We start from the raw sequence: 21591 nt of genomic DNA, 5'->3' as shown, positions 1-21591 counted from the left end.
AAGGTCAGCCAAGTGAAGAGTTTAGACCAATGGTGGGATGTTAAGCAAGGTGACTTTGTCTTGGTAAGGCCATTAGACCCTATATACCCCATATGGCTTGGGGTTGCCGTATCAAGTGCCGAGATGGATGCTTCATCTCCTAACTTCAAGAAATTATTAATTCAGTATTGGGCACCATCAGTTAAGAGAAAGGGGCTCCATGATGCAGATGCCTATGTTGATTGTTGCTGGAACAAGTATTGGGCAGAGAATAGGTTGGATCCATAGGTATGGGAGTGTATTGATGCGGTCGTCTGGTCATGGACATCAATAGCCATAAATAGACCCAAGACGCTTAAAATTCTACAAAGTCTATGTATCAAAACACAGGAGAGCTTGCTTGGTATCAAAGCATAGAAAATGGTGTCGATTTTCTCCCTCTTAATCTCCCAAACTTCCATGTAACAATGTGATGTTTCTCAATTGTTGTTTTCTTGTCAATGGATATTTACATATTATTAATATGACAATTTTCAGAAGCTGTCCTTCACCACCAACTACTTTGTTTCTAGTGGTTCACTATGCACAGTGTTTCCATCAGCTGGTGTTTATTAACACCTCAAGTAAAATATACATATTGTCCCCAAACGGTGTTTATTAACACCACCAAGTACATGATTTTCAAACTCTGCCACAAATGCTTTTTTCCGGTTGTTATATGCAATGAAATGTTTCACAACCAATAAAGTTTTTCATAATCATTGGAATTTTCAAATATTAGCATATTCAATATTGGAAAAATTCCCACAATCAATGAAAATTTTCCCAATTTTAATAAAGCCTTCCCCAATTTTAATGAAATCCACCCAATTTCGAAATTCCCAAAATGCAACTTTTGTCCCACTTTATCTAATACGGTGTTTGCAACACCCATTAGTCCTAGTGAGGTATTCATCCATACTTTGTTGTTTCCTTTTGTACATAAAGTTTATGTTTGGATTCAAAATTATGGTTATATATCTTGCACATCCCTACACATATATATGTGTAGGGACATGCCATAGTCTTAGATATAGTTAATCTCATAGCGATAGTTGAGAGACTAACATTAGCATCACAAGGTGCACCTAGATGAGGAGAGCAATAAGTTGATTGAGGCACAGGGACACCTAGATGAGATCACTAGGTTGATTGAGACATAGGGATGCCTAGATGAAAAGATCAACACGTGTAGGATATGGAACCTACTCACATTAAGACCTTTGCAAAGTATTATAACCATTGGACACATACATATTAGGATAGAAGTACACCGATGCATATTTTTTAGGGCACTGGTGCATGATTTAAAAAAACATGAAAATATGCATGTCTTACCAAATAAATGATACACACCAAACTTTGCAAGTGCATGGATCTTTCTTGTATTAAGACTTATGCAAGGTATCACACCCATCAAACACATACACATGGAGTACACATGATGGCAAAAGTACACCAATGTAGATTTTTTGGAGCAACCACAAAAATATGGATAGTCCATTCTCCTAACCTCTCGGTTTACCAATGACCCCACTACTTGGGTTTCGGTGTATGCATAGTGTCTAATGGGAAAATAGGGTGCCTAGTGTGAAGATGTCCTTTATTACGCTCCAAAGTATGCTTTGGTATGCAAATTTTTAGAGCAAGATTTGACCATTTTTCTAACATTTAGGTAAGGGAAATTTTATATGAAGATGGATGGTCGAGTGTGCATGAATAAATACAAGTTTTGTAGAGAAACCAAATAGCAATCCGAGATGTAAAACCAATACTTGTATTATAGCAAGGCTTCATCCTGCTACAAATAATTGTAGTTGTAGTTGTGCTCGTGCAACAATCTTGTACAGTGCCTTGCAGTCTCACCTCGGCTCAAGGCATGACTCTCACTAAGAGCAACACATCTCGACCCTCTATGGACTACTCTCTCAGACTTAGACTTGGGAAGAAATAAATTCCACATAAAAATACCACAACTTTAAATGACCACATAACAACAAGAAAATAAAAGAGATAGAGACAAGTACACCGGCACCCAAATGGGTGAGAATGAGGCCGCCCCCCCCAACTAGGTACCCAATTGTATTTTTTTGTATTCAATGATGCTTAGCCTCACTACAATGGTAGTACAAATCTTCTTTTCTTTTTTCATGAAATAGTACAAATATTTGGACAAAAGCCCCTCTAGGAAATCTAGCTCTAGGAAATCTAGAGTTCTAGACCAAGACTCAAATATAAGACTATTACAATGATATTCCTTTTCAAACTAAAACTCAGATGTACATATGACTGAGAATCATCCAAGAAAGTAACCACTGGAAGCCCCTTGCCCAGTACCAGGTGGAGAAAGCCGCATAAATGATCTTGGTCCCACTTATCCCTGAAACACAGAAAACTCAGATTCCACCCGTTAGGGTTAGTATAGAAACCTTAGGCTCTCGAACACAGCCCACAACTAAAGCGGTTAGCGTTTTCAACCTAAACGAGGATAGAACCTTTGGAAATCAAAGGGAACATGTTCAGCTTAGCAACAGTGGGCACTGGGTTGTTATTGAGATATTGTATCGTATCATCATGTTTTGTAGAGACTGACCAAGAGCATGAGTACTCCCACTATGTCCATAGCACATGGGGGGAAGCCTTAGCTCCTGGCTCAATCAGTGGTCCCATGGAAAAGGCCTATGCTTGGGAAGTGAGTTAGCCTGCATTCCTTCAAGTTCGTACTAATCTTGCTTGCCCATGTGTTAAAGAGATTTGTGGGCGTTACAGATGATCTAAACACAGTTGCAGGTGAGAAAAAGGTTTGCGTGTCTTTCCCAAGGTATGCGATGAAGGTCAAGAATCACAGGTATGCTTTGATAAATCGTTGATTTTCTGGATCTTGCACGGCTTTGTATGACGTTTTTTTCAGTTTTCTGTCTTGCTAGATGAATCATGTGATTTTAGGGGATTAACAGTGAAGCAATGCATAGAGATAGGTACACATGTATATGTGTGTGCAGCCTTGGACGATTTGTTGGCATGGATTACGGATTGAGTATGCTTTTGAAAGCTCAGTCCAAACCAGCAATCAGCAAAACAATAAGATAATCAGCAGGCAACTCACCTCCCATCCAACCCCAAGCACATGGGCTAGAGAGCAGACTCCTACAAGCCCATGTCTAGCTCTGGCATCCCACCAAGGAGGGCTGAACCTGTGAGCTCCCTGCTCCTCCCTTCACGCTGCTTCTTCCCCCCCCCCAGTCTCCCCCTTGTTCTCCTTGCCACCACCCCATCTTCTTCATCGTGCCCCTACCTCCTTTTCCACCTCCCTCCTTGGCTTTTCCACCCTGCTTTGCTGCATCTCTAGCTGATCTTGGGAGCTGCAACAGCTCATGGGCTTCATGGAGGAGTGTGATTGCTTGCGACCCCCCAGGAGCGCATTTGGCTGTTCTTGCAGGCCATGGGCTTCCCTGGGGCCTGCATAGGCCCTTGCCTCTCTTGGTACTGTCACGCCACCCCTGGGGATCTTTGGTGCCTTCCAGCTGATTGCAGCAGCGGGTGGGATCTTTTGGCTTGCTTATTATGGTCTGTGGTGGCCTGAGCAGCAAGAACAGGCTGCTCCAGCAGGAGTCCAGGCCCCTTTTCCAGCACGTGATTGTGGTCTTTCCTGAAGGAGGTTCTAGAAGCAGCCCCTCAGTTCAGGACTCCTCTAGAGCTGCTGGTGTTTGTCAGTTTTTGGGGCTGTTGGTGGATCGAAGCAGTTCGCCTTGGAGCTTGGCTTGGGACAGCTGGGGCAGCCCTTTCTTTGTTCTTTTTGGTGGTTTCTTGAGCCTATACAAGTGCAAGCAACCCTTGCCCAAGCTTTCGGGAGATGGCTCTTGGAAGGGTTCTTGATCCTTGCCTTCCTTCGCCCCCTTTTTTAGTCTCCTTTTACCGCCTTTCCCTTCCTTTCTCGCAGCGCTGGGATTTTGTTTTACCTTGGAGAAAGAAAGTTTGGTGGTGACTTTGTCTGGCAAGAAGGGCTCAAATGGCAATACCTTCAACTCCCCAACCGTCAACGTTTTGCTACCTTTGACTCCCCAACCATCAAGGTTTTACTTTCTCCCCAGGACAAACATCAGGTAAAGTTTGCAGTTCAGTCTCTCAAACATAAGGTAGTGGAGGGTAGAATTGCGGACTCACTGGCAGATAGGAGATTGGCTTCAGGCAAGCCTAGCACTAGAAGGGGACCATGTCCACCATTTATGGAAGAGTTCTAGTTCTTCAGCTGATCTCACCTGACACCACCCTGGCACTTGTGGAGCGGAGTCCCATCTACCTTGGCCCACACTTACCCATGGAACTAGGGTTTCACAACGGAGGATATGGATTCAACCCATCACGTGCCATGCTTTCCAATGACACTCCGCTTCCCCGCGCTCCCCAAGGAGTACAAGGCCATCCTCCCATACATTCATCACGCTTTCGACACAATGCTGGAATCTTCACCAAACACAGCAGCCTCAATCGTGGCAGATGATGGGGTCCCCAGAATCAAATTGGTTGTCGAGAACCCAAAGGTCCTCCAAGAAGAGATCTACCTGGAGACCCTTGATGGGGGCAAGCTCTGACAAAAGATCGAGATTTCAAGGTTACCAGGTCAGTGCTTGTAGTATCGCCAGATGGGCTACCTCGCTCGTGATTGCCCCAGACAACAAAGACGCGCCCCTCCTCTACCCTCACACCTAATTGATAGCGACCAGAAAGGGAGCCCTAGTCAGGTACGGCCCACCGCCCTAAAGGGAAGCACCACCAACACTAGTAGTAGGAGTCCCAAACCCCTTGGGCGGACCACTCCGAGGGGAAGTGGACCAAGGTCAACAAGAAGAAGAAAGCAAGAAAGCAAGCAACGAAGAGACATAGAAGGCACGCTAGATTCAAGGAGAAGGCACGAGCAGAGCGAGAGGCATCTTCCCAGGTTGAGGGAGAGCACTGAGGGAGCACCCACTCAGGTCGTCCCTAGATGCCGGAGGACGAGACCGTCAATCTTCTAGCAGATCCCTAGACGACAAAGGTTCAGAGCACCTAGGCACCCGCCTAGCAGCAAGATCCATGAGCTTCCGCTATCATGGCAACTACGATCCCTCCTAGACGTTGATAGGATAAAATCTGTATATATTTTTCTCCACATAGATTGTGCATGAGGGTAGACACTGAACACATGATAGTGTTAATTTGCGGGTTGTGTGTGAATAAGCCAATGTACATGGAAAAGACCTTTTTATTTTGAACTTGAAAGACTAAAAGTTTTTTACAGGGACTTATCAGGGAGATGATGAAATGCAATGTGGTTGCACCGACTTCCAGAGCAAGGGTATCCAGTGTGTGGTCAAGTGAAATGTTTTTGGGGTCATGTAAAGTCAAGTCATGAAGGGTTTTTTTCAATATTTTCCTCAGTCAATGTACACTTGCATGTTACGGGAATTCGATATGTTTTGGTGCCCACGTCAAGGGGCTTTTCATATGTGTATATGGGGAAGCATGCAAGCTTTAATGTGCATGCTAATGTGTGTGGGAATTGTGTGACTAAAGGTCCAAAATGTGCATTTAATGTGATTTGGGGGAAATGTTTTGAGAGTGGTAAAATGTCACTAGTGAGGTGGTAGATTAGGCTGAGGTGGCTGGACAGATTGAGAAGGCATCGTGCTCATACATGTGGCTACGAAATAGAAGAGGGAAGCTTCTGGTTGATGAGCGAGCATCATACGTGGAGTCTTGGGCTTGCAGATAAAGGAGAAGAGGGAGGTCCCTGATGAAATGGTACCTGACCTCAATGTGTTTGGTCTTTGCATGAAAGACCGGATTCCGTGCTAGCTGAATAGAACTCATGGAATCACTATGCAATAGCGCAAGGATCGCAACTGCTAGCTGGTTGAAGGGCTGAGCGCCTATGAAGAATACGGGCTAGTACGTGATGAGAAGGGAGCTTTGGGAACAAGCGTAGCCTTGCATCGGATGGCGTGCGTTGAATGAAGGCTGGAAAGAGCCGTACGGGTGGTACGAAATCTGAAGTGTGGGTTTTGTACGGGCTCCAGTACGAGATTGTATGGGGTGTAATCGTTGATCAGTACGGGCTGGTAGTACGGTGCCTTGATTACAGGCTGAACAGGCACGTACGGGTCATTAAAGATGGCTTCTACGAGCTGTACACAAGATGGTCGTCATTAAATGCAGACTGTACGGATTTCTGTGTGGTTGTACGGGCCTGCTGTCGTACGTATAATTGTACAGCTGCTTGTACGGTGAATGTACCTGCAGGTTTTCAGATGATGGTACCCGCCAGTTCTTCTTTTGAACAGCTTGTGGCCTTGGGAGTCGCGCTGGCCATTGAGCAGTGGGCTGTGGGTTCATAGTGTTTTGAGGCTGACTGCTTTCTGAGTTTTTTTTTTTGGGAAAAGTGCAGTTCTAAGTTCAGTTTGTTTCGGGCTGTGTAGTCTCTCCCCTCTTTCAAAGAGTCTGGGTGTGTTCTAGTCAGATTGTGTGGGAGGTTGACTTGTTACTCGTGTGCTCTGGATACCCGCTAAGTCAGTGCATAGGCTCTACCTTAAGAGCTACCATATTACAGTACTGATCCTGAAGAAGTCCTTAAGACACGATTTTGTCTCTAGAGATGGATTCTGAAGAAGTGGATATGATTGTATGGGGGTCAGCAATAAAGTACTGAGTCATTTTGTGTTTGTCTGAGGACAGTCTTGTGTTTTCGCTTTTTTTTTTTTTTCACATCAACGTCCTAGGCTAGAGGTCAAGAGCTCGCAAACACCTGCACACCAACGCGACACAAGAGCTTCACAATCTTCAATGGCCGATGCCCCTCTCTACCACCCTCCCCCTCCTCCCGATCCCCCGCCCCCCCGACTCCTCTCCCCCCACTCTCTCCTTCTCCTCCCACCTGCCTACTCCCCTAGTTGTAGTCACCACTCCACCTGTCTCCTCCCCTCCCCTCCTCTCCACCGTCTTCTTCTTCTCCTCCCAGCAGGCTTGTCTGCTTCCTCCACCTCTTCCACCCCCCTTGCTCCCCCTAGGCTCGCTGTCATTCCCCAATCTTCGGGCAAGTGGTCAAACGGACCTTCTTCCACCTCCCAACAGGAAAGAAGGCTTATGCTCCCAGCTTCCAGGCCCCAATACCCGCCCAGGGAAGCCCCTATCGAGAGAGTTCTAGAGGCTTTGACCCTGGAACTATCTGGTGGTTCCGAACAGGTTTCCCTTGGTTTTGAGGTGACAGTGTTGATCCTTTCCTTTCAGTTTACCAACATGTGGTGACTGTGCACGTTCTAACTCACCATGGTCTAACTCATGAGGAGGTGGATAAAGAGAATAAGGCTCACGTGTGTGTGGGAGCTTGTAGCACAACCTTTGGATTTTGCGACTTTGAAGGAGGTTTTGATGAGGGAGTAGTCAATATTTGTACGACGTATCAAGGGCATTACCGGCTCTATACCCACCTTTCCTGTCCACTACATCATGAAGGATACCTCCATCTTGAACCTTTCAGCATTGCTAGAGTGACCAATAAGTCAGGTGCGTGATCTCCACTTCGGGTGGTAACCGGATCATTGTATTGCCAAGCCTGCGCCTGGACTCTCCATTGTAAAACCAAGTTTAAAGGAAGCTTAAGCACCCCGTTGGGCCACAAGTCGAGCCCTTGCGGACCCATCCACTACTCTATCATGCTAAACATTTGCTCTCCCATCATACATTCAAGCAGAGAGGGTGGGTCCACTGCTCCTCTCTTGTGGAGGCAAAATGGAAGCTCTAAAAAAGGCGATTAGGAACTAATCGGTGATCACACCGACGGAACCCCCTTTTCGGGCTGATCATTAAACCATCCATAAGTCTAGAAAGAGAAAGGAATACTTCACAGATCGTGACATCCCCTCCCACTCAAAAGAAGACCCTGGTGGAGATAATGAACCGATGTAGAAAATATCATGGTAGATTCTGAAAATACTGCTGTAAAAGATCAGGGTACTGCTGTAAGTCTTCATCAAACTGCCAAGTAGCGTCGGAGTCGTCCAGATCTCGCCAAAGAACAAGGAATTCCGTGAGAAGTCGATGTCGAGTCTCTCGCTGTTGATGGTCCAAAATACGCTCAGGAATAAGGAGAACATAATCGTCTTCGATGTCTGGGACATAATCACCTGCAGGAGGAACTGCTTCATCACCTGGAATGTACGTCTTTAGCCAAGAAATATGAAATGTTGGATGGATTTTACCCCATGATGGTGGTAATTCCAATTTATAACTTAAAGGTGAATTTTTCTTGACGATCCGGAAAGGTCCATAGTATCTTGGTCGCAACTTAGGAAACACAGACTTAACCGTCTTATAGCGATGTGGGGCTACAAATAATAGCACCATGTCACCAGTGTTAAATTCCAGGTGACGTCTATGTTTGTTGGCAGACCGTTGATACCGCTCTTGCGCTTTTCGCATATGATCCGTGACTTGCAGTAGAATGTCTTGCATTTCTTGAACCAGTTGATCAGCTAGGGCCACTCGATGTTGAAGTACAAAATTTGTTGGTACAATCGGAGTGTGTCCATAAGCTGCTTGGAATGGAGTCATGCTGATGGCACTATGGAAAGAGTTATTATAAGCAAACTCGAGGAGTGGTAGATGAACATAATGTCGAAGCATTTCTTCCAGAACTTGGTTGACTCTTTCAGTCTGTCCATCTGATTCTGGGTGGTAGGCTGAACTGAACAGTAGAGTTGTACCCAAGATTCGAACAGTGAAATCCAGAAGTGACTCGTAAACTTAGGATCTCTGTCGGATATGATATTCTTGGGTAATCCATGGTGTCGGAAGATGTGTTGTATGAAGAGTTTGGCTATGTCCGGGGCCTGTGCACTGCTTTTGCAAGCAACAAAGTGTGCCATTTTGGACAAGCGGTCAACAATTACCATAATCTGAGTATTACCTCGGGAAGATCGTGGTAGTGTTGTAATGAAATCCATGGAAATACTTTCCCACCTTTCAGTTGGAACTGGAAGAGGCTGAAGAAGTCCTGTTGGAAGTCGTCGACTTGCTTTCATTTGTTGACAGGATAAGCAAGATGTAACCATGTTGATGACATCTCTTTTCATCTGAGGCCAGTAGTATGTTGCACTGAGTAACCGATAAGTCTTATTGATGCCTGGATGGGCAGCATAAGGAACTACATGATGCTCTTTTAACAAAAGACGTCGAACATCCTTGTCATGTGGTACACAGACGCGATCTTGATAATACAGAAGGTCGTCCGTATAAGAATAGGATGAGAAAATCTTTTGTTCGGAAGTCGAAAGTTGATCTTTGGAAAGAACCTGTACTACTGTGCCGAAGTCCTTATCATTGAAATACTTTCCTTTGAATGAATTCGGAACATCCACAGATAATGTAGAGATTACCATAGCTGATGCTAGAGGTAACCTGCTGAGAGCATCTGCAACTACATTGCGTAGTCCTGGAATGTACTCAATGGTCATGTGAAAGTTGGCCAGAAACTCAACCCAGCGTGCTTGTCGAGCGTTCATGACTGGCTGAGTAAAGATATACTTGAGAGAGTGATGGTCTGTCTTGACCACAGAGTCGGCACCCATGAGATAATGTTTCCAAGAGCGATAAGCATGTACAACAGCAAGAAACTCCTTATCATAGACTGGATATCGGGTTTGGATATCAGAATGTTTATGGCTGTCAAAAGCAATAACTCAGCCTTCTTGCATCAAGACTGCTCCTGTAGCGATGTCGGAAGCGTCGGTCATGACCTCAAATGGAAGATTTGGGTCAGCAATAGCCATAACTGGTGTAGTAGTGAGTGCTTGATTGAGTTGTTGGAAACTATACTCTGTTTCGGGAAGCCACTGAAAAATTGCTGTGCTTTTCAATAATTCGGACATAGGAGCTGCGATTTCGGAAAACTGATAGACCTTGGTATGGTAGAAGTTTGCCAATCCGAGAAAAGAGCGGACATCATGAACATTTTTAGGAGTAGGCCAGTTTCGGATTACCTCGACCTTCTTGGGATCCACAGAGATACCTTGAGCTGAAATAACATGTCCCAAATATTCAAGTTGGGTCTTGAAGAACTCACTCTTCTCAATGTTGATGTAAGAGAATTTGCACGGAGAACTTCAAAAACTTGGTGAAGATGTTGTTTGTGCTCAAGTAGGGATCTGCTAAAAACGAGGATGTCATCGAGGTAAACGATGACGAACTTATCGAGGAAAGGCCTGAAGATGTCGTTCATTAATGTCATGAATGTGGTCGGGACATTGTTTAACCCAAAAGGCATGACCAAACATTCATAGTGTCCATACTTTGTTCGAAAAGCTGTCTTGTATTCATCACCTTCTCGTATGCGGATTTGATGATAACCTGAACGAAGATCAATCTTGGAGAAGTGTGTTGCATGTAGAAGTTGATCGAAAAGGTCATCAATGTGAGATTCACTTTGGATGTTGCCTTCAGGGGTCTTTTTGGGACTTGATTCTTTAATCTCGGGAGAGGCTTCACGAGAGCGGTGCGACATGTCGGAAATCCCTGTAAGAAAAGCGCGAACTTGCGCTCTAGTTTGGACCATCCCTGAAAGAGGATTCGGGCTGCTCCCTGAGGTTGCTCATATTGGAGGGGGCAGGCAAGGCAGGATGGAACCACCCGTGGAAATCTGGTAAGGGAGGTCCTGTCGGAGGTAACACTGGAGATTCTGAAAAAGGTGTTACTGCTCGTGATAAGACAGGGGTAGGTAGCAGAGTCCACGGATCTGAAAAAGGGTAAGGAGCTGCTGTCGGAAGAGGAGGATATCCAGGAGAGGGAGTGCCTTCAGGATGTAAATACTGACTTGGAGAAGGTACACCCTGTAGAGGAGGATATCGGGGAGCTGAAGGAGGTGGAGAGTACCCTGGGGATGCCGAAGGTGAAGGGTAAAACTCTCTCCAAAAATGAACAGCAAACTCCTGAGGAATATCGTGTTCCGGATATCTTCGTGTCTCGTGGAACACAACCTGTATTGTGCTGAGGAAATAATGTAATTGAGGTGCCTCACGCAGAAGGTAGAGGATGTGATCCAAGTCACTCGGAGGGCACGTGACACAGAAGACCCAAGATGCAAAGGCTCCAAAATGGGCTGGCTGTGCAATTTGAACACGATATTGTGTAGTAGCAGGTGCCTGAGGTGTCCTTGAATGGCCGGGTGAATTACCAGGGGTTTCCATGCTTTAATGTGGATTCTTTCATTTGCTGTAATTTGTTAAAAAGAATCCTGAAAAAGCAGATTGGAAAGACTCCATCTGGCAATACTTTAATCTGCCAAGTGATTGCGTAGAAGAAAGCTGTTGTCCGGAGGTCCATGTTGCAATGTTTTGCGAGGAGTGCTCGAGGCTTGTCTGGTCCGGGCTGTCAACGGGCTGTCTTGATTGCGAAAAAAGTGGCAACTGGTGCTGAATTGGCAGGGTGAAAATGGCGAAACAAGGAGAGGGCAGCAGACTGTCAGGAAAGGTGGTATCCAGGGCTGCAAATAGGGAGTGGACTGTCAGCGAAAATGGCGAGGCAAGGGCTGGCAGGAAACAGGAACTGGCAGCGCAAATGTCGAAGCAAGGCCTGGCAGCGCAGACTGATAAAGATCTGCGCTGACCGTACGGCGTGTACCGTACAGGCTGTACGGCAGGCTGGTCGAAAAATCGTACAAAATGTACGGAATCCCTGCGCAGGAATGTACGGCTGACTGCGCAAGCGTACGGCTGGCTGCAAAGTGGCGCAGGAGGGTACGGACGAGATGGCGCAGGAGGGTACGGACGTGATGGCGCAGGTACGGACGTGATGGCGTAGGTACGGACGTCCGTACTGTTTCTGTCTTTTATTGAAGGAGAAGTTACGACTTTTCGCTAAGGCTGCCTAAAGGGTTAGTTGCCCCAAAAATTTAAATGGGGGTTTAGTTTAACCCTAAGGTAGTTAGGGTAAACCTAGGAGTAGGGGATGGGTTTAATTTTTGTCCCTTTTTTACCCCTCTAGGTACCCTTTTGTAGGTACTTGGGGCCTAGGAGGTGTGCCTATTCGAAGGGGTGTGACCCTTGGAATAGGTGCACCTGTTCATGAGGGGGTGTGTCCTTTTTGTTAAAAGGGGTGTGACCCTGCATGAATAGGTATGTCCCTTTGCCCACGATGGGGTATGTCCCATAAGTGAGGAGTCGAGACTCGTCACCAAAAGGTGTGTCCCATGGTGGAAAAGGCGCGTCCCTTGGTTTTGGGACAGCCCAAGCACCTTAAAGGACACGATTTTGGTCGTGTCCATTCACATCAACTTGTGATGTGAGGGAGATGGAGAGGCCAAGATGACTTTAGGCGTTTAAAAATTTTACGCTCATCCTCTCCATCTCTTCCATGCACAATGTGCACGGATGTCCTTCTAGCGGCAAAAATGTATCAGATCAGCGCTAGAAGGTGGGGGGCATTTCCTACAGGCAGGAGCGAATTTTGCTCTGATACCACTGTAAGAAATCCTAGATTTACTATATTTAGAACTGTGCTAAGGAACAGAAAGGAGACTGAGATAGCAGAGAACAAGGAATAACTGTATTGCTTGTAGGGTGGATGACGATTGTCATCCATACAATTTGGCCTCTCTTTTATAGAGAGTGAAGAGTCACACATGAAAAGGTGTGTACTCCAAAGGGTATGTGCATGAAGAGGTGTGTACCCCTTGTGAAGGGTGTGACCCTTGATGAGAGGGTACATTACAATAGGAATGTCTCTTCATTAGGATGTCTCTTGTGAAGGGTTGTGCCTCATTAGGAAGTGTCCCGTCGAAAGGGCAAGTGTCTCGTTGAAAGGTCATACCCTTCCACAAGTGTCCATTCATTAAACCATCCATAAGTCTAGAAAGAGAAAGGAATACGTCACAGATCGTGACACTAAGGCAAGAGCAATGATGCCATAGGCTTTCTTCTCTCTAGCATGACCTCTTGCCGGGTGTGTCAGAGCTGAGGATTCTCCAGCATTGGAGGTTGTTGAAGAAGAAGTTGAAGCCGGTTTGACAAGCCCCCAAACGTTTTCCCTCATTAATGCAAACTTGACCTTCATCTGCCATGTGTGGAAGCCCTTACCATTGAACTTGTCCATATTCAATATGGTAGCCATGAGAGGGTCTAACCCAAGAATTGGGCAGTGTCTTCTCTCTTACAGGTGAAATATGAGTAATAAAAAGTAATCCTTCAAAGAGTAACAACTTGAATACTTTGACTTGGATTTCTCTATGTGACTGAAGTAAATGTCAAAGCATAAGGCAATTAGTCTGAGCAACATTTATGCAAGATGTCTAAGCAAAAAATGACCAAGTAGATGCTAGAAAATGAGCATAGCAGGCTGAAAATAAATCTTGGTCAAACTACCAATCAAACTTTGACTGTCCAAAGTCAAACTTAGACTTGCATAGTCAAGCTTTCATGGCCAAAGAGGCAGCTCAGAAATCTGCTTCAATTCGTCATGCAGAGGTCGAAATTCAGAGGGCTTTTGTACTGGAGAGGAAGGTAAATAGTTAGAGCTTCTCCCTCAAAAAGGAATCGCGCAGAAGATAGCCACGTCGCCCAGCATTATAGAAGAACCGTGGACTGGTTTTTTGATGAAAACTACCCGCCCGCCCACGGACTCCCTCAAAAGGGGATTCACATCCCAGATGAGCTACTAAAGGAGGAGGAGCTTCAGCAGGCAGTAGCTGACATCTCGCAACAGCCAGAGGACGAGCCCAAGGATGGGTGTGCCTTTTGGGTGGCTGATGCAATACAAAGGAGCAGTGAGGAGACAGTCCTTAGCACTCAAATCGAGACTCATCCTACAAGAGCAAGAGAGAGGCTCTAAGACGGGACCTGGCTTCCACGGGACCTGGCTTCCATCGAGAGACTCAAAGAGCACGATCCCAGCTCGCTGTGGCTCAATAATCGCTACGAGAGCACAAGGATAGACCTATAGACCACGGAGGTCCAACAGGCAGAGTTCTCGTATCACTCCACCAGAATCAGATGGTTTCAACAGGACTAGACCGTTCTTCTAGAAAGTTGAGCCACGCTCAACATGGACGCAACTTCACAGCGGCTCAGAGGCGTGTAGGGACAGATGCACATGGACCCTCAAGAGATTTTGGAGATGACCACAGACTTCTATCAGCAGTTGTTCCAGTCCGAGGAGGAGTATCTTGCGGTACTGGTAGCTCGGGAGGCAGAGTGGGATCAAGTTTCGACAGTAGTGCCAGGCAGTCAGAGGCTCCGTTCACCGATGAGAAGCTCTAGGAGGCCCTCAAGGCCCTCCCTGTTGGAAAGGTCACCTCCTCATTTGTAAGCCCCCATATGAGGAGAGCATGGGGGGGTTGAACCTAGGGAAAAAAAGAGAGGAAGGGGCTGCCACATGGACAGCATCATGGCTGTCATGAGGGCAGCACACCTAGAGGAGACCCAGGACAGGTGGCGCAACTGTACGAAGCAGTACGGAGGGTGTGCAGACCCAGGACAGATGGTACACAGCTGTACGGAGAAGTACAGGGCTGGATGAGGCCTAGTGGAGCAGCAAAAGAGGCTGCCATGAGGCAGGGACCTGCCTTTAGGCTGGGCCCTTGCCTTGATAAGAGGGCCAAGGCCCTAGAAGTGTGGGCCCAAAAGGCCCCGGGTTGTGAGCCCTTATAGGGCTGGACCAGCCACAGACTGCTCAGCCAGTCTGGTCGGCCAGTTTGCTGCAGGCTGGTCGGTTTTTTGTCAGCCCCCTTGGGGCCTATAAAAGGAGGGCCTCCAGCCCTCATTTGATCATCATCTGGAGCAGCAGAGCCTCAGCAGACTAGAGCAGCAGATCAGTACCTATAGGGCCTACATCCAGGAGGTGTATACGAGGCTGAAGAGCTGCAGACAAGCTGAGTTAGGGCTGCACACCTAGGCTGACATCCGGGGCAGCAAGGTGTAGAGATCAAGTCTGGACAGAAAGTCTACAGACGCTCGACAAGGAGCACGCGGGCTCAAGTCTAGAGATAGCCAGCAGATAGGAGAAGTACCTTGTGGTAAGATCAGAGGACCACACCATTGGTGGGACTCTGGATCTATCTCTTTTGTATTGTGTCCATAGTTTTGGACGGAAATATATTATTTTGGTGGTTTCTCTATCTGGCTGGTTCATTGTCTATTGATGAGTCTGCACATCTATTTTATGCACATAAGTTAAGAAGTTTGTGATTCCACATCCCACACCACACTGTGTGAGCTCATGGGCATTACTATCAGTCTTCCGCTGTGCGTACCCTCTGTTGGATAATTTCTAACACTCCCACCCAAGAAGTGCCCTACTAAGGATGGCTTGACCCCGGCCTTCTTTCGATGCTTCTAGGAGCTTATTCTCACCCCACTATAGTTGGCTTGTTAGAAGATTTTCGACTCAGGCTCACTTCCCCAATCATTGAGTCGACACTGGAAATTCTTCTCTTGGACTTCGAGAAGGCTTATGACAGGGTAGAGTGGTCCTTCCTAGAGGGAACCATGCATAGATTGGGCTTCTCAAATAGGTGGATCAAGGGGGCTTTCAGCTTTGTATGTAGAAAGTTCTAGCCAAATGCTCATTGGTGGCCGGTCACACGAGAGAGGCCTTTTCGCTTTTCCCAATTGGTATGACAGAACTACTCCCACGCCCCCTTCCTCTTTCTTTTCGTTGCCGAGGCATTTGGGTATTTTTTGTGCTCTCAAGCTACAGGCTTTACTAGGATGAGGCTTCTGATCCAGCAGGATGCAAATGACATGGCTCTATACGTGGAGGGTACAGCAGCAAGCCTAGAGACGGTAAAGGGATCCCTGACTATTTATTGCAAGGCCTCTAGAGCTCAGGTCAACCGGACCAAGTCTATTGGCTTCTTCACGGAGACAGAGGAGGTCCAAGAGATCTGGGACTGGGGGGCTGCCTTTGGCTTTCGGTGGATTCCGCAATAACTGGACTATCAAGTGGGTATCAATATGTCCACAATGCAGCCGATCACCCTCATTCTAGAGAGTGTGTGTCGCATGCCACTAAGCTTCACATCCATGATCATGCCTATAAATTTGATAGACTTTGCACTGCCTTTGTGATCCCAATCATTCCACTCACAAGACGCAACCATGCATAGCAAGCCCTGACTATTTATTGCAAGGCCTCTAGAGCTCAGGTCAACTGGACCAAGTCTATTGGCTTCTTCACGGAGACAGAGGAGGTCCAAGAGATCTGGGACTGGGGGGCTGCCTTTGGCTTTCGGTGGATTCCGCGATAGTTGGACTGTCAGGTGGGTATCAATATGTCCACAGCGCAACCGATCACCCTCATTCTAGAGAGTGTGCGTCGCATGCCACTAAGCTTCACATCCATGATCATGCCTGTAAATTTGATTGCACTGCCTTTGTCATCCCAATCATTCCACTCACGAGACGCAACCATGCATAGCAAGCCCTGGTGTACTTGCACGAGCCTCCCCACCACTATGAACATGTAAGCGAATCTCGTGGTTGAAGGCTTCAATAGCTCAAGGTCAATGTAGGCCCGATAGATGCGGAAGATTTTTTGTCTCTTCATGACAAACTTCACAATATATATTGCGGGCAGTGGAGAAAATGGCACCAATCCAACCTATCTTTCCTAGGTCTTCAATCAAAAGATCCGAGTAATGTGAGGCACAGTGTCCACACAATCTTTGGGAACTCATCTTTCAATATCTCACCCATAGCCAGATAATTGCTGCCATTATCTATCACTACTAGCACCACATTCTCCGCACCTATCTCCAAGATGGCTACATGCATGTGGTTCCAAATGTACAATTTTGTAATCATTGTACCTACGGCAGAGCATCTATGGCTCTCAAGAACATCGTCACCTTACAAGAAGACACCAGAATGTTGTACACACTCCTTTTGCGTACCTCTGACCATCCATCACATAAGAGTGTGCACCCATACTTTACCCAAGCCCCTTTCAAGGGCTGCATTTGTGCTTCCACACATGTCCTCTCTCTTCTTAGCTCTCATGTCCTCAAGGCTTCACATGTAGGCCCTTCCTTCCATACCCAATGCGACTAACAGCTCTCATGTCCTTCCATCGCAAAGTCTTCGCCACATGAAAGGGTATTGCACATTGTATAAAGAGCTTCGTGAGCTTACTAGTGGCCTCCTTGACTGCCTGCTTTTGCATGCGTGCTTGAATGCTAGACCTTTGTAATGAGCCTCTTTTTCGCACACTAGCATCCACACTACCTGCTCCATGTGACAGAGGTTGCAGATGCCCTTCTACTCCTCTTTGAACCCAATGTGCTAGCAGAGGCATCAAGCAATGGCTCCGTGGCCTCAGTCTCTTCTTCGTCTTGATTTGGTGCACCCATGCGCTTACACTTCCAATCTTGAAGGCCATGCAGCACATCAAGAGGCACAAACTTACAAGGTCCTATATCCACCTCCCACATAACTATCAATGTAGGTGGCATGGCTCCAATACGGATCTTTCGGCATTGTGGAGAGGAGTAGATAATAGGGATTCAAGAAAGGAGGAGGAGGAGGAGGAGGGAGAGTAGGAGTAGAAGGGCTCAAGGTCCAAGGAGGGGGTAGAGAAGAAGGAGAGAGAAATCACCAACTTGAAGAAGGACACGGTCCAGAATCACCGACCCAAAGGTCAGCACCAAAACGACCAAGACTAGTGGTCTTGAATAGTGATACTGATGAGCAAATAAATGCAACATACTAAGAAGAAATGCCACAGAATCAAAGGATCCTAGAGGCAGGAGAAATTGAGGTAGAGCCATTGACTATGCAGGATGCAGGCTTGATGACCAAACCAACAGAGAGCTAGCAACAGATGGAACCATACAGCTTATATGGCCACGAGTCTCAACCTTCGCCATGTCTCCCGATGGTTACAACTTCTTGCATTCAAAGGGACTAGGTAGTCATTTTGAGAAGCTAAAATCCTTCTTACCAACACCTGCTATGACAGAATACACATAATTGGTTAGCAGCAAGAATATGTGTTGAGCCCAATCTTGTAGTTTTGCTCTACCAAGGAGTGTTAGAGTTTTTACTCACATATAGTTTTTTCTCACTCCTGTATGATTGAAAATATCAGCCAAAAACTTAGCTGCCTCTTTGCATATGGGATCCAGAATCATATCATGGCGTATTTGTCATGTGCACGGATTGGTATCTGACGTGTACTAGGTACACAGAACTAGCTCAGGTTAGCCTGGGGAGGCTTAGAGCTAGGCAGGCTTGATTCTCGGGTTGAGTGGCAAGGGTACGAACTATTTATAGGTCTTCGCTATTTTTGGCGCCGGGGCCCGAGTCTATAAAAGAGGCCCAGGGGGTTCAGTTCTCAGTGTGCAGTTGGGAGCAAGTCTCGTTCCCAGGTGCTAGGTCTGATCCTGGATTATGTCGCGGACGCGCGCCTGCATCTTAGCGTAGCCCAAGGCCCAGTGGCAGATCCAGGGCTTCACAGCGCCACCTGGTGGTATGGGACACCAGGCTGGTTGGGATCTGATTGGGAGTTCGTGCCAGTAGCTCAGCTCGTGGCTCGGGGGGACATCTTCTGATTCGGGATCACATCCCGTAGATGTCACGGTTGGGTGGTGAGCAGCCTGCTCAGTTCTGATGTTGTGTGTGGTTATTTTGCAGATCAGGGGTTTCAGGAGTGCTGGGATGTGTCAGTTGGTATCAGAGCCAACTCCTGAGGTAGGAACTTCTGATGCGAGAAATTTGACGGATTTCTCTTCCAGGTATGCCCTAAAATTCGAGATTTCCTGCTGCGTTTTTTGCTGTCTACCTGGGGTAGAAGGGGTGAAGAAATATCTGGAAAAGGAAGAAGAAGAGGAGTGAAATAGAATCGAAATTTCAGAAGGCTACGGAGAGAAGTTTTGAGGGAGGAGAAGGAGAGCAGAAAAGAAGGAGAGAAGTGCAGGAAATAGACAGCCAGGGAGTAGGGGATGGGGAGCTTAGGAAGGGGCGCTGTAGGCGAGGCAGTGTGGCGGGACAGCCTGTGTAAAAGGCTGTCCACAGCCAGCGCAGCGGGCTGTCCACAGCCTGCGCAACAGGCTGCGAACAGCCTGCGCCTAGGGCTGCGAGCAGCCTGCGCTGAAACAGGGTGCTTTTTTCGAAAAAGCACCCCTCCAAAGTTGGAGGGGCTCAGGTGCTTTTTTCGAAAAAGCACCCCTCCAAAGCTGGAGGGGCTTAGCCTTCTTTGGAAGCCTAGCTTCCAAATCAGGCAGCCCTGCACCCTATATAGGTGGGGGCTGGGTGCTATGCAACCCACAAGCAGCCCCAAGATTCGAGAAGCTATCTCGAGATTCGTGCCAGCCAGCCTCGCCCTTCAGCCTGCGCCCTGTTCGATCAGCTCCCCTGCATCCGCCCTTGCCTGCGATAGCCCTGCACAACTCCCGAAGCTGCCGTACCAGCCCGTACAGCTTCAGCGACAGCCGTACAGCCTGTACGGACTGTCCTGCCTGCTTCAGTACCAGCTGCTGTACCGATACAAGCAACTTTGACTCTTCTAGCTAGCACGGTTCAGGCACTCACGCATGTGGATGCCATGGCTTCCGTGCTAGGCCCGAATATCACTCCGGATCCCTTTCCAGGTGACCAGAAATCAAGAACAAAGGAGGTGGTTGACACTTGGTTGCACAAGTGGCAAGTACACTTCCAATTTCACCCCTATCCAGATGAGAAAAAGATTCAGCTAGCAGCAGCGTTTATGTCAGGTAAAGCCTTGCTTTGGTGGAAAGAACTTCAGCCTAAGCCTGATACTTGGACTGAATTTGAGGGTATCTTCAGGAAGGAGTTCCTGAAGAAGGAAGATGACTATGATATCGTCGGCAAGCTCAAGGCCCTCGATATGTCAAAATTGAATTTAACTTTTGAAGTTTATCTTCAAAGATTTAGGGATCTGCAAACCAGGGCCACTAAAATGGATCCTGTAACCTTGTTAGGTTTTTTCATGGATGGTTTGCCAGACTCCTATAAGTTACAGATTAAGAATAACAAGTGCACAACATTGCAGGAGGCCATGACATATGCGCGCATATATGATGATACCATGGCCGGTACCAAGGCAACCACAGTTACCGAGACCAGCGGAAAGAACAAACGCAAGTTCTTTCGGCATGCAACTGGTATTGGGGAGACGAAGTCTACGGACAACGCCTCCAGGAAAAGCTTAACTCCTGCGAAGAATGGTAAGGCCCGTTTCCTTCGCACTCTCAGGCTCAAGAAAGAAGGCCGATGTTTTTATTGCGAGGAGCGGGGCCACACGAAGAATGAGTGTCCTAAGCGGAAGAACCAAAAATTGGTGCTAGGACCGAAGCTCCAGGCAGGTCCACGTACCGCAGCCAAGGGAGCCAACCAGGTTACGATGACAAGTATTTCAGTAAATGTCATTACCTGCCCCCTTTCTTGTAATTGTACCTTTAATACTTCGTTGTTTGGTTCCCATGATCTTTTCCGAGTTTATGGAGAAGTTAGGGACCAACAGGTTCACATTCTCTTTGATCCGGGCAGCTCTCACAATTTTGTTAATTACAAATTTGTGCAGAAGATGGGGCTGTCCACAGTACCTAGCGACCACACCTACGAGGTGCAGCTTCCAGCCGGGAAGCAGTTTTGGGATTGCAAGGTTGAAGTGCTTCCCATCCGGATTCAAGCCTACACGGGAGCTCTCACATGTTATGTTATGCATTTAGAGCATGTAGACTTGCTGATCGGGATAGAGTGGTTTAAAACCCACAATATTCAGATCGGATGGACGGAGCATACGCTTTCTTTTGTAGACAAGGACACCCAATTTTGTATTCAGTGTGATAAGATTCCCCCTTCTCAGGGGCCTATTATATCTGCGATGCAGCTTCGGAATATATTGAACACTTCTCATTATGATGTCTATCAGTGTGTTTTGATTTCACTTTCTTCATTTATTGTTTCGGTAATTAACAAAAATGAATTAAGTGTGTTTGAACACCGAGAATTGAGAACGTTGTTAGATAATTTTAAGGACGTATTCCCAGCTCAACTGCCGGAAGGTTTACCTCCAGAAAGGGCAGTAGATCATCGCATAGACTTAGTCCCAGGGGCTCAACCTATCAGTGTACCACCTTATAGGATGAGCCAGGTAGAGGAGGATGAGTTAGCTATCCAGCTTCAGGATTACCTGAATATGGGCTATATTCGCCCAAGTAAATCTCCTTGGGGTGCACCTGTCCTCTTAAGAAAGAAGAAGGATTCTTCCTGGAGAATGTGTATAGATTATAAACGATTAAATAAAGTTACAATTAAGAACCGCTATCCTTTACCTCGTTCTGATGATTTGATAGACCGTTTGGCCGGAGCGAAGTATTTCACTAAGATTGATTTGCGTACGGGTTATCATCAAATCCGTATCTATGCTAAACACATAGATAGGACCGCATTCCGGACTAGGTATGGTCATTACGAGTTCCTCGTATTACCTTTTGGTTTGACCAATGCTCCTGCTACTTTTCAGCAGATGATGAACGATTTGTTCAGAGATTATCTGGGCAAATTTGTTGTAGTGTTCTTAGATGATATC

The 21591-nt window shown here is 46.8% G+C and overlaps 1 protein-coding gene across 1 annotated transcript in view; it reads right to left on the bottom strand.

Moving 5' to 3' along the window:
• Nucleotides 1–2142: 2142 nt before the first annotated feature.
• The window catches only part of LOC147899424 (putative pentatricopeptide repeat-containing protein At5g65820), a 43401-nt gene continuing 23952 nt past the window's right edge, over nt 2143–21591 (bottom strand). The window contains exon 2 of the mRNA XM_087378540.1: nt 2143–2398. Coding sequence (XP_087234666.1) covers nt 2227–2398 — 172 coding nt within the window. The 3' untranslated portion in view covers nt 2143–2226. The remainder of the gene's footprint in view (nt 2399–21591) is intronic.

This window comes from Dipteris shenzhenensis, chromosome 8 (assembly GCF_047967505.1).
Source record: "Dipteris shenzhenensis isolate YYH24624 ecotype China chromosome 8, Dip_SZ_1.0, whole genome shotgun sequence".
NCBI classification, from domain to species: Eukaryota; Viridiplantae; Streptophyta; class Polypodiopsida; order Gleicheniales; family Dipteridaceae; genus Dipteris; species Dipteris shenzhenensis.
The sequence above is the reverse complement of the archived record's forward strand: the minus strand, read 5'-3'. Positions and strand labels throughout refer to the sequence as shown.